The 12,511-nt window shown below is 37.2% G+C and overlaps 1 protein-coding gene across 1 annotated transcript; it reads right to left on the bottom strand.

The window, feature by feature from the left end:
• Window positions 1-1,319: 1,319 nt before the first annotated feature.
• Window positions 1,320-9,618, bottom strand: nipsnap1 (nipsnap homolog 1 (C. elegans)). Its single transcript, XM_031747028.2, has 10 exons — window positions 9,376-9,618; window positions 6,821-6,948; window positions 6,150-6,195; window positions 5,675-5,769; window positions 5,018-5,088; window positions 4,596-4,736; window positions 3,714-3,745; window positions 3,499-3,593; window positions 2,401-2,484; window positions 1,320-1,849 (listed from the first exon to the last, which is right to left on the bottom strand). Exons 1-10 carry the CDS (start codon window positions 9,420-9,422, stop codon window positions 1,785-1,787), a joined length of 804 nt encoding a protein of 267 aa, XP_031602888.1. The 5' UTR covers window positions 9,423-9,618; the 3' UTR covers window positions 1,320-1,784.
• Between the last annotated feature and the right edge of the window lie 2,893 nt (window positions 9,619-12,511).

Here is a 12,511-nt window from a genome sequence, read left to right as displayed (position 1 = left end):
TGAAGAGCTTTTTCGACTCTATGGTGGCGTCAGCCATCTTCTGCGGTGTTGTCTGCTGGAACAGCAGCTTATCTACAGCTAAGAGGAAGTGGTTGGATAAGCTCATCAGGAAGGCCAGCTCTGTTCTAGGATGCCCCCTCGACCCAGTGCAGGTGGTAGGAGGCAGAAGAACTCTGGTCAAAATAAATCAATCTTGGACAACGTCTCCCACCCCATGTATGAATCTGTTGCAGACCTGGAGAGCTCCTTCAGTGACAGACTGCTGCATCCTAGCTGCACAAAGGAGCGCTATCACAGATCCTTCCTCCCAGCAGCTGTTAGACTTTGTATCTATCACTGATCCCAATGAACACAATAAGTTGTTTGCGCCACTGCTGTTATTTGCACAGTTTTTCAATGTTCTGTAAATACTCTCTTGTTGTTTTTAAGCACTTTTCACAGCACTTTTTGTACTTCTGTAAAAAAAAAACCAAAAAACCAAAAACATCCTACTCAGCTGCACATTTCTTTGAGTCTGAGTATATTTTTAATAACTATACAGTATTGTTTTTGTTACGTTGTAAATTTGCCATGTGCTGTCCATTTCTTGTTTTATTTTATATTCTTTACTTTTGTGAGAATCTGTATCTGCCTGTCACTTTGGTGCTGGAACATGTGAATTCCCCAATTAGGGACAATAAAGGATATTTCTATTTCAGTAATGTTGCCCAAAGGTCAATAAAGAAATGCTTGTTGAACTTGACCTCTGAGTAAAATTCTTGCGACCTTAATGGCCATAGACTACAGGTGAACTCACTGACTAGTTGCTTGATAGTTACTTCATATTTTATTGATCTGATCTTATATGATAATGTTTTCATTTATCAGATGATCGCAGGTGTTACTTTCATAAACAGAAAAGTGTCAGTCATAAACTCGCATTTCAGGATTAATCCAGTAGAGAAGAATTACTCAAGATAAAGAGATGCAACTCTAATTAATGATGTTGCTCAGGGTGACATGGTTTTTATGACACTTACATAGCTAGTCTATGAAAAAAAGACTACAGTATGGTTTTCCATACTTTTGTTTTCCATCAGTCTAATGTTGATTCTAAATATTACAATAATCATATTTTGTGTAGGTCACCTATTATTTAAAAAAACATCCCAGATTAATGTATTAATTTATGTAACATCTTTACACATTGACTTTAAATTATAATTGAATCTGCAAAATTGAAATGTACTTAATTTTTTAAGTACAATCAGTGAGGTGGGCTTTTGTTTTTATTTTTTTTATCAAACAGTTGTTTTACATTCACCGTTGCAAAATTTAGCATGATCTCATTCATTAAGTCATCCATGTACATTTAATAGTACTATCATAAAAATCTTTATTGTGGAAAAGAAAACAAACAAACAAAAACCCCAATATGTGTTCCGTTACATCAATTAATGATCAAAATAGAGCAAACACACTTCACTCCACTAAATCAGAACGTAAAAATTCCTCAATAACACCGTAACGCACAAACACTTTTTCTCTTGTGTTTCCCCCCCCTTCACGTGTTTTATCTAAACCCTTGTAAATCTTGTTTTTTCAGGTTCTTTATACTGAATGTGCTTGGAAATTGTACAACTACTTTTGACTTTGGCAATATCACAAACATGGAATCAGAAGTTTTACTTCAATGCTTTTAGTAACAACACAGATCATACAGAAGAAATGGAAACTACAATTCGTAAGACCAAAAAGTTAAGTAAAATTTGGTCATTGAATTATTTGCAGTCTCAGTCGCTTTCTCATTGTAAAGGTGAACTCTTAGTTGGAATCATTATTCTTGACTCCATACTTCGCAACAAAGGCACTGAGGACAGACAGAAAGACACATGTTAGAAAATGATGTACTGAAAATTACAATTGTAATAATAAACAAACAGGAAAGCAAACAACAAACATACAGCTCTTAAAATTCTTCAAGCTGGGCAGTATCATTTTATAATTTGATGCTCACACTGCTTAAGTCTCATATTACCATGGATGGCCAATAAATTAAGATTTTTTTAAAATTATTATTATTACCGCAACCCTTTCATCTCCATCACTAACAACAATGGGGGAGGGGAGGCAGCATTATATAATTTTCTGATTTTGTGGCAAACATTTAAAGAAAACATTGAAGGTCTACTTTAGCCCTACTTCAAAGAAATACAGATTTCAGATCCAGTACACCGACCACATTAAACATTTCAGCAGAAAATTGTTGGTAGGCAACTATGATTAAAAGAGTTTTGTGATCTACGAGTCTCAACTTTGCTCAATATAATTGCAGGTAAAAATAATCAATGAGGTATAAAGTAGCCCTGACAAAATCATTTTTCTTTTTTAAGGCATCTGGGCGAAGCATTTCTTTCTTACCTGTATAATACACGTTTACATCCCATCCTTCTTTCCGCCAGGCAGAGTTTCTTGTCTCCTCTCGGGACTGGAGGCTCTCATAAGCTATGAAAAGATGGCAAAGAAAAAAGAAATTCCAACGAAAAAAGCAAAGCAAAAAAAACCCACCACACATATTATATTGCATTATGTGTGGATAAAATTTACAGTCACTGGCACCTTCATTAGTTAAACCTTGCTAACATCAGGCCAAATCTCTTTTGCCATCAGAACTCAATTCTTAACCACACAGATTCAACCAAGTGCTGGAAACATTCCTTCGAGATTTTGATCCATTTTCACATAATAGGATCGCACTGTTACTGCAAATTCATCGGCTGCACATGTGGTACATGATGTGAATCTCCTGTTCTACCACATTTCAGGTAAGAACATGTAGTTCGTGGGTCACATATGGGTCAATTTGATCATAAATGTCAGACCACAATTAAATAATAACGTAAAAAAGCCATCCAAACATTTCTTCCCATATGTTTTGAGTTTCAAGTATTAGTACATTCTGTCTATCAGTGAATAAAATAGCCCAACATGTCTTATGGAAAATATTTGCAATTACAACAATATGTCTCAGTATTTCCTCATGCTCTTGTCATTTTAAAGAAGCACACTGACATAGCTCTTTGGCTGAATGCCCTTACTTCACTGAGATAATACAGGCTTCAAAAATGTGTGAAATTTATGATTCAAGCCCAGAGGCTTGATATTTTTAATATCATCTGAACCAGAGTTCAGATGATATCAAAAATATGGACAACCACTCATAAAACACTTTTAATACTTTGATTGACTCGCAATATAATGCTTCCTGTTCCAAGATGCAATCAAAAGTCCAAATGTTATGTCGAGTGTAAAATCATCCTTTGTTGATGTTTGACACACCTGGCTTATGTTGGAACCGTAACACTGAGCTTTAGTAATTCATTAGAATACAGAATGTATACAGGAGCATTCAGCTATCTGAAATTCAGCCAGACCAAACTTGTCAGACATTTTAACATACAGCAGTCAATCACCTCATCTTACTGGCATGTTTTAAGTGTAGAGTGCTTAATTACTCACCCCACAAGTGATGAACAACATAGAGTTGGCCAATCTGTGTGAAGAAACCGCCTACTGCCTCATTGTTTTCTTGTCTATGTTTGATTGCCCTCGCCCTGTTACAAAACATTATCTTATTTAGTATAAAGATCACTGAAACACTTCTGATATTTTCACTTCCACTGGAAGAGATTCAGACAAATGACATATGTTTAAATAAATTCAACGTGTCTCACCAGCGATTGCCCCATTCAATCATGGTTCCTGGCTGAAGCACAAGTAAAATATTAATTAGAATCATACCACCATCATATTTCCATAGAACTGAAAGACTGAAAGCACTATTTATCTATTATTCATAGCTACGTGTTTTTTTTTAACTGATCAGAGAACTCTGGGTGTCACAAGCCTGCATGCAAGAAGAACCGGAGCATTGAGTAAACAGATTTTTATCATAGCTGTTTTTGAACTTCTCTCCACTTGTGACACTCTTCAATTCAGTGAGTCAGGTCTGAATAAGTGAGCTGAAATTACGCAGGAAACCTTGGAACGGGGAAAATTGTAGAATAGGCCAGAGGTGAAAAAAATATGACTACTTCAAACAGATGAGAATTGCATTACTTGTTCAAGACAACAAGCAGCTGAAAATGCTAGTTATGTAATGATTTTATAAAAACTGTACAGACAGTTATACAGGATTACCAAAGTTATATTATTACTGTTTACTGAATGAACAGTACATACACTAATACATCTAGATTTTGTTAAATGTAGATCCAGAACTAGCAGGATGAATTCTGAAGCGCATAGAGCTGTACTCTGTTCAGATTCAAATAAATGCAACAGAACAGGCCTGACAGCACTTCACTGTGCAAATGGATTATGATCAACCAAATAATTTCTCAAGTTAATGTGATGGGATATTGTTAAAGGGCTGAGTCAGCCACCTAATCTCTAAACAATATTGCAAGCTTTTTAGTTACTGAAGATAAAAGTGAAGCTAGGGAAAAGAAACAGACGGCTGTGTCAGTTTTTCTACAAATCAAATAGAATTTATGGTGTATCGCTCACATACATTCAAGTTATGCATTTTTAGAATGTTTAGCATAAATAGATACCTTAAGGTAATAGGTGCGCATTTCATAGAGGTTTGGTCCTTGTCTGGGAAGGGGTTCATTCCAGAAACTGAACTCCAGAAGAAGTTCATTTCGTCTTGAAAGCAGCATTTTGGCCCTCTCCTTCCGAAACTCTAAGTACTCCTAAAAAGGGATGAAATGTTTGTTTTTAACCCTAAGTGAATATTAATATTATTTTTGATTAATTTTGTATCTTAAAAACCAAACAAACAAAAAACCCAGCACCTCTGAAATGCCTTTCCTCCACAGAAACGGCACATTAACATTTAAAGAAAATCCTTACAGAAAAAAACAAATCAAAACAAAAACAAAATAAGCAATTTTCCCCTGGAGAATCTAAGGCCTTGTATGTATTATATGCAATGTAGACTGAATAAGAGATGATTAAAAAGGTCACAGCTTGCCTTGTTGGTTCTCAACTTCTGCAGACAATCAGTCAAAGCTGGGTAGCCTCCTCTGTATCGCCACAGATGCACTGCAGAAAAACAACAGCAGATGTCACTGTAGCACTGCATAAGGTCTGACGCCACCCACACAACTAAGAGATATAGAACCTCCATCACCATGCAATCACTTTTTTTTAGTTACAGACTGCCTTTATGTATACGATACCCTTAAATGATCACGTTAATATATTATATATGCAGAAGGTGAAGTGCTGGTTGTGAGTCATCAGGTAGCATTTGTGTGTCTGCAAAGCTCTGCAAAAAGTCAGCCACTGAAATAATGTGTTTTATGGGAACTTGACACAGAAAAAAAAAATATGTCCAACCAACTTGTGGGGATAGGTTAATTGGATAATGCAAATTGCCACTAGGTGTAAATGTGCGAGTGAATGTGAGTGTGAATGGTTGTCTGTCCCTGTATGTTAGCCCTGCGACAGACTGGCGACCTGTCCAGGGCGTACCCCGCCTCTCGCCCTATGACAGCTGGGATAGGCTCCAGCGCCCCCCGCGACCCTGAAAAAGGATAAGCGGAAGCGAATGGATGGATGGATGGATGTCCAACCATCTACACGCAGCAGCAGTGATCAGTCAAAGGTTTTTGCATTTACTGCTTACCAGCCTGATCCTGTTCTCCATACCAGGTATTCCAGCTTCCAACTACCTCGCACGGGTAGTCCTGGTCCTCGTGAAGCCTTTTCTGCACTTCAGCCCTAAAGCCAGCAAAAAATGAATAAAATAAAATACAAGTTAATGAAGGTGTATGCTGTTTGGACATGCTCTCACTTTATCTTAAAAACCAACTAGAGGGCAGTCGGGAAGAATAAAAATCCATACAAGATATAAACTCAGCTGTATTTTCACTTCATTTTTTCACAATTAAATACATTTATATCATTAGTTAATACTTTGTTCAAACCATATCTTGATTTATTGACCCAGCACACTTTCTATTGCACTACTGAAAGAAACCCAAAGAAAGTAAAGCACTGAAAAACGTAACTTGACTGAAAAACGTAACTTGACTGAAAAACGTAACTTGACTGACAGAGATGCAGGAAATGTTTCAAATGTATCAGTAAAAAACACTTACTCCAGACTGTTGTATGCTTCTAGGCATTCTGGTTTGACGTTATGAACTGAAAAAGAAAAAAGGCAGAGAGAAACCCATCAGAAATGGATGCATTTAAAAAAAATAAAAAAATAAAAGCAACATTCAAATTCTTCAACAAAGTAATTTCACACTCCGATTCAGCAAAGACTTGATATACAAAACTGATTCACTTGCAATAGGTTATAGGCAACGGCTGATAGAGTGTTCAAATTGAAATCCCTGTGCGGTGTGATGTACGCAACACAAAAGATCAAAGCCCCGAGAGAATGATAGATTTCTGTTCGAGAGACAGAAATGGTTACCTCGGCAGACTAAAAGAAAACCAGACAAATTGTTCAGATGTCACTAAAGTTTACAGGCATGAGACATCATCTTATCTTAGAATTACTTGTTGCTGTCAGTGTTTTGTGTATGCATAAGCTGTTGCAGTGGAGCCCCATTTTAATCTCTCATGTTGTTTTCAGTTTTCTCTGAGGTCATAAGGCCTTTCATTTAAATGATTTATTTCACTTTTGAGACACATATACAGGTTCCATGTCACAATAATGTGATGTAAGTGTATCGCAGGCACTTGTCTTTGGCCTTCTGTAACCCAACACTTACAGAAACTAAACCCTTGCTTTTATGTAAGTAAAAAGGTGTAGGCCTACATTGAATCTTATACAAGTTGCTGGTCTCCTTCTTTGAAAGCAGGTTGGAGTGAGCATCTTTCCTGGCATCGACTTTGTGCACAAATAAGGATCGGAACCAGCCTTTGTCGCTGCTCTCTGAAAACCTCCTACACAGAAACAAGATGAAAGAAAGTTTCACAAAAGCTCGGAGCAAAAACATAAAAACCCAGAAGTTGTCAATATAAAAAAGAAAAACTTAAAAAGGAACATGGAGATGTGCATGACATATGGGCTAAAAGATAGTCATGCTAATATTCTTTGATATGAAAAATATGCATACTATATGAGTGAGTGGGCTGAATGCCACAGCTTGTGTCTTCAACCATAAAACTTTTTTATTTCACCCACTCTGGAGTGGATAAAGGGGTAATATTTTTCACTTCAGAACTATTGTAACTATCCAAGAGGCTCCAAATGGTATTTGAATATTAACTTAGCCGTTTCTTGCCCCACATAGCAGAGAAGTAAAACTTCAATCTGTCATGTGTTAAAGCTGTACTTTTAGAAGGTGTTCCAATGAAAAGAAGAGAATAAGTACAGGTGATATGAATTATTCCAAACAGTAAAACAGCAATTCTATTAAGAAAAGTGACCGTAAAATTGACAAACATACTTAAACTCAGCTGTATTTGAAATTCATTCTTCATAATTCTTTATAAAACTTACAATTTTAATACAATGTCACATTAACCTCAAATCCTGGATTTGTCTCATACTGTATGGCTGGTGTATCCCCACTAATGGATTAGGGAGCCATATTATGTTTCAAGTTAGTACTTGCAAAGTCATCTGCTGAGTCTTTTGCTTTGTTTCGTCATTCTAAAGTCCTAAAACTTTCAAGGTCAGTGGGACGTTTCTTTTAATAACCCCATGGGCCAATGGCTTTAATTGGGAGCTATAATTAAAAATGCATTTCCCATGGCACCCTATCAACAATAACAAAGCATATAATAAGCCAAAGACTTGTTTTCTGAATAACATTTCAGTCAGTGACAGAACAAATGCGTACTGGATGGAGGCACAAAAAATATGGTAACCTGTTGACCCACTTTGTGTGGAACTGCACAACATTTTCATCCCTTGTTCCCCATCCCATATAGTGAGACAACATTTTCATTGGCTCTAAAATTCTAAAATCAATACCGCAGGACAGATAATTTCTAAAATCTGGCTGTTATTGAATGGTTCTGATAAAGGCTGTCATCGTGGGTCTTGTGGAGTTGTGTGACCAAAGGTAGAAACTTGCAAGTAGCCACAAAGTTTGGGTGGATAAGGCTAAAATGACCAAGAATAAAAGGAAATGCAATTATAATGTTACAGAAATTTCTGAATTTCCCCCCTAGACAATACAGAAACATATCTAATATTTAAAAACTGTTTTAAAGGCTATACACAAAAGTACAAAGATAACGTAAGGTTAAACTTTAGTTGCACTGACATGAAATATTTAAATCATATGCTAAATAAAAGTTGACCAGATCCCACAGAACTAAATGTGGTAAAACATTGTGTTTGTGTGGGACAATGTGGGACATGTCAGCAATGTTGGGAAAATAGTTGGAATTTTCCATATCCAACTTAAGCATGCAATCAACTGTGTAGGTATCCCGCTTTGCTTTTAGCATGTAAAAGCTGAACAAATTATATTTAAATGCGAACTTTCCTACTTCTTTCTAAGTAAATACAATAGGGGATTAAAGCTGAAGTTTGTTCTTATGCCTCATGCTTTATACTCTTGTGTTCTCTTTGAATTTAATAGCTATTTCCGCGGCTGCTCTATCTGGTAATGATCATTGGATTTCAGTAAGTTTTTGAGCAATATCTGATAATTTTAGCCAATTATGACACACACATGCTCTGTCACAACACGCCATATTTTCTCTTGTTTAAGACAAACAAACAAACAAAAAAATCGCATCCAGACAAACACTGTATTTGCCAGAATAAACTGTCACTTCATTTTCTTTGTGGTACTTTCCACCATATTTACCAAAATCAGCAAAGCTTAGGATTTCTCAGTGGGGCACTGGCTCAATATGTGGGACAATGGATTAAAAAGAAAAAAAGAAAAGGGGAGAGCTGTGCTGTCCAACATAAACAGAGACATCTGATCATCCTACTCTCAGACGAGTACGTGTCATACACAACATGCTATCGGCCCCATGTTCAGTTTGTTGGGACCCAGTTATCCTAGTGGTGGTTACGTAACCCTATAGAGGCAAAAAAGTTCAGACAGGGCAAAGTTCAGAGGTCCTCAAGTGATCAAAACATGTTTGAAAAACAGTGTGTTTTCTTATATAAAAGTATCATAGGAACATAATGTAGAGATACAATATATCCATATGCAATATGCCTGAAAACATTTACACATGAGCAAAACATAAAAAAGATATCGAATAGCGAAAAAAATGTTTAAACCGTATGCCATTTGCTGCTTTAACAATTCATTTATTTAAATGGGTCTACATGTTTTCCTTTATCTGCAAAAACTGGTTTACCTACTGGTTCCGTGCAGATTGACAGAAATAGCTTACCTGTATAGCAAATATCCTTTAGCCTGAACAGACCTAGTTGTCGCCATGTTCTTCTTTCCAGCAAAAAGTTTCTTTGACACGCAAACAACTTGTGCTGGTTAATGTTTACCTCTGTGTGTGTGTGATGTGACCGCTAGTCACGTTAACCTAGTCAGCTAGCCACAGATTGAAAAACGCACGTGAAAGAGCGAGCCAGCGCACATGCACAATCGATCAGACCCAATTAGTTGATCCTACGTCACACGTTACGTTTTTAATCCAAAAGTTCAGTGTTTTATCTAATATCCAGTAGATCAGCGTATGTTGTGCTTTAAATATATGCGTTTAAATGAAGAACTAAACGCGTACAATAAAACTATAGTCACAAGACAGCCTGAAGTTTATAATTATTGAGGTACGTATCTTCCCTGTATTTCAGGATTATTAAAAATGAAATATAAATTACACCAGTCACTTTGTTTGGTACACCCTGATGGTAGAAATGGTCCTTAATGTCATGACGGTATCACACAATTGCTGCAGATTTATCGGCTGCACATGGGTAATGTGGACCTGCTGATTCCCCAAGTCTCAAAGATGCTCTGGATTGAGATGTGGTGATTGGAGAAGCCTTTTGAGTACAGTGAAGTCACTGTCATGTTCAAGAAACCAGTTTGAGATATAAAGTTTGTAATATTTTGCATTATTCTGCTGGAAGCAGCCATCAGAAGATGGCTACACTGTGGTCATAAATTAGAGTGACCAACCGTCCTCTTGTTTTTGCACTTGTTGACTTGTAAAAGCCTATATTACATTTTTTATTTCACCATTCATTAACCACACACAGAAGGCATCGTTTAAACATGTTAAAGTTTTCTTTAAGCAAACAGTATTCTTAAAGTTCTTCATGACTGGGCCAATTGTCCTCGTTTTTGGAAATCAAAATATGGTCACCCTACATAAATTCAATTCAATTCAATTCAATTCAATTTTATTTATATAGCGCCAAATCACAACAAAAGTCGCCTCAAGGCGCTTTATATTGTACAGTAGATAGCACAATAATAAATACAGAGAAAAACCCAACAATCATATGACCCCCTATGAGCAAGCACTTTGGCGACAGTGGGAAGGAAAAACTCCCTTTTAACAGGAAGAAACCTCCGGCAGAACCAGGCTCAGGGAGGGGCGGCCATCTGCTGCGACCGGTTGGGGTGAAAGAAGGAAAACAGGATGAAAGACATGCTGTGGAAGAGAGATAGAGATTAATAACAGATATGATTCGATGCAGAGAGGTCTATTAGCACATAGTGAGTGAGAAAGGTGACTGGAAGGAAAAACTCAATGCATCATGGGAATCCCCGCAGCCTACATCTATTGCAGCATAACTAAGGGAGGATTCAGGGTCACCTGGTCCAGCCCTAACTATATGCTTTAGCAAAAAGGAAAGTTTTAAGCCTAATCTTGAAAGTAGAGATAGTGTCTGTCTCCCGAATCCAAACTGGAAGTTGGTTCCACAGAAGAGGGGCCTGAAAACTGAAGGCTCTGCCTCCCATTCTACTTTTAAATACTCTAGGAACAACAAGTAGGCCTGCAGTGCGAGAGCGAAGTGCTCTAATAGGGTGATATGGTACTACAAGGTCATTAAGATAAGATGGGGCCTGATTATTTAAGACCTTGTATGTGAGGAGCAGGATTTTGAAATCAATTCTGGATTTAACAGGAAGCCAATGAAGGAAGCCAAAACAGGAGAAATATGCTCTCTTTTCTAGTCCCTGTCAGTACTCTTGCTGCAGCATTTTGGATTAGCTGAAGGCTTCTCAGCGAGTTTTAGGACTTCCTGATAATAGTGAATTACAGTAGTCCAGCCTGGAAGTAATAAATGCATGAACTAGTTTTCAGCATCACTCTGAGACAGGATATTTCTAATTTTAGAGATGTTGCGCAAATGGAAGAAAGCAGTCTTACATATTTGTTTAATATGTGCATTGAAGGACATGTCCTGGTCAAAAATGACTCAAGGTTTCTCACAGTGTTACTGGAGGCCAAGGTAATGCCATCCAGAGTAAGAATCTGCTTAGATACCATATTTCTAAGATTTTCAGGGCCGAGTACAATAACCTCAGTTTTATCTGAATTAAGAAGCAGAAAGTTAGCGGCCATCCAGGTCTTTATGTCTTTAAGACATTCCTGCAGTTTAACTAATTGGTGTGTGTTACCTGGCTTCATGGATAGATAGAGCTGCGTGTCATCTGCATAGCAGTGAAAATTTATGCTATGTCTTCTAATGATGTTGCCTAGGGAAGCATGTATAATGTAAATAGAATTGGTCCTAGCACTGAACCCTGTGGAACACCATAATTGACCTTAGTGTCTGAAGAGGACTCTCCATTTACATGTACAAACTGGAGTCTATTAGATAGATATGATACAAACCACTGCAGTGCAGTACCTGTAATACCTACAGCATGTTCTAATCGCTCTAATAGGATATTATGGTCAACAGTATCGAACGCAGCACTGAGGTCTAGCAGGACAAGCACAGAGATGAGTCCACTGTCAGAGGCCATAAGAAGATCATTTGTAACCTTCACTAAAGCTGTTTCTGTGCTGTGATGAGCTCTGAAACCTGACTGAAACTCTTCAAATAAGCCATTCCTCTGCAGATGATCTGTTAGCTGTTTGACAACTACTCTTTCAAGGATTTTTGATATGAAAGGAAGGTTGGAGATTGGCCTATAATTAGCTAAGACAGCTGGGTCTAGAGATGGCTTTTTAAGTAAAGGTTTAACTACAGCCAGCTTGAAGGCCTGTGGTACATAGCCGATTATTAGAGAGATAGGTTGATCATATTTAAGATCGAAGAATTAATTAATGGCAGGACTTCTTTGAGCAGTTTTGTAGGAATGGGGTCTAAAAGACACGTTGATGGTTTGGAGGAATTAATTATTGAAGTTAACTCAGAAAGATCAATTGGAGAAAAAGAGTCTAACTTAACATCGATGGTACTAAGAGTAGCTGTAGATAATATTACATCTGTGGGATGATTATTGGTAATTTTTTCTCTAATGATAAAAATTTTATTTGTGAAGAAGTTCATGAAGTCATTACTAGTTAACGTTAAAGGGATGGTTGGCTCAGTAGAGCTCTGACTTTT

This window comes from Oreochromis aureus, linkage group 12 (assembly GCF_013358895.1).
Source record: "Oreochromis aureus strain Israel breed Guangdong linkage group 12, ZZ_aureus, whole genome shotgun sequence".
Taxonomy (NCBI): Eukaryota; Metazoa; Chordata; class Actinopteri; order Cichliformes; family Cichlidae; genus Oreochromis; species Oreochromis aureus.
This window is presented reverse-complemented; position numbering and strand designations above follow the sequence as displayed.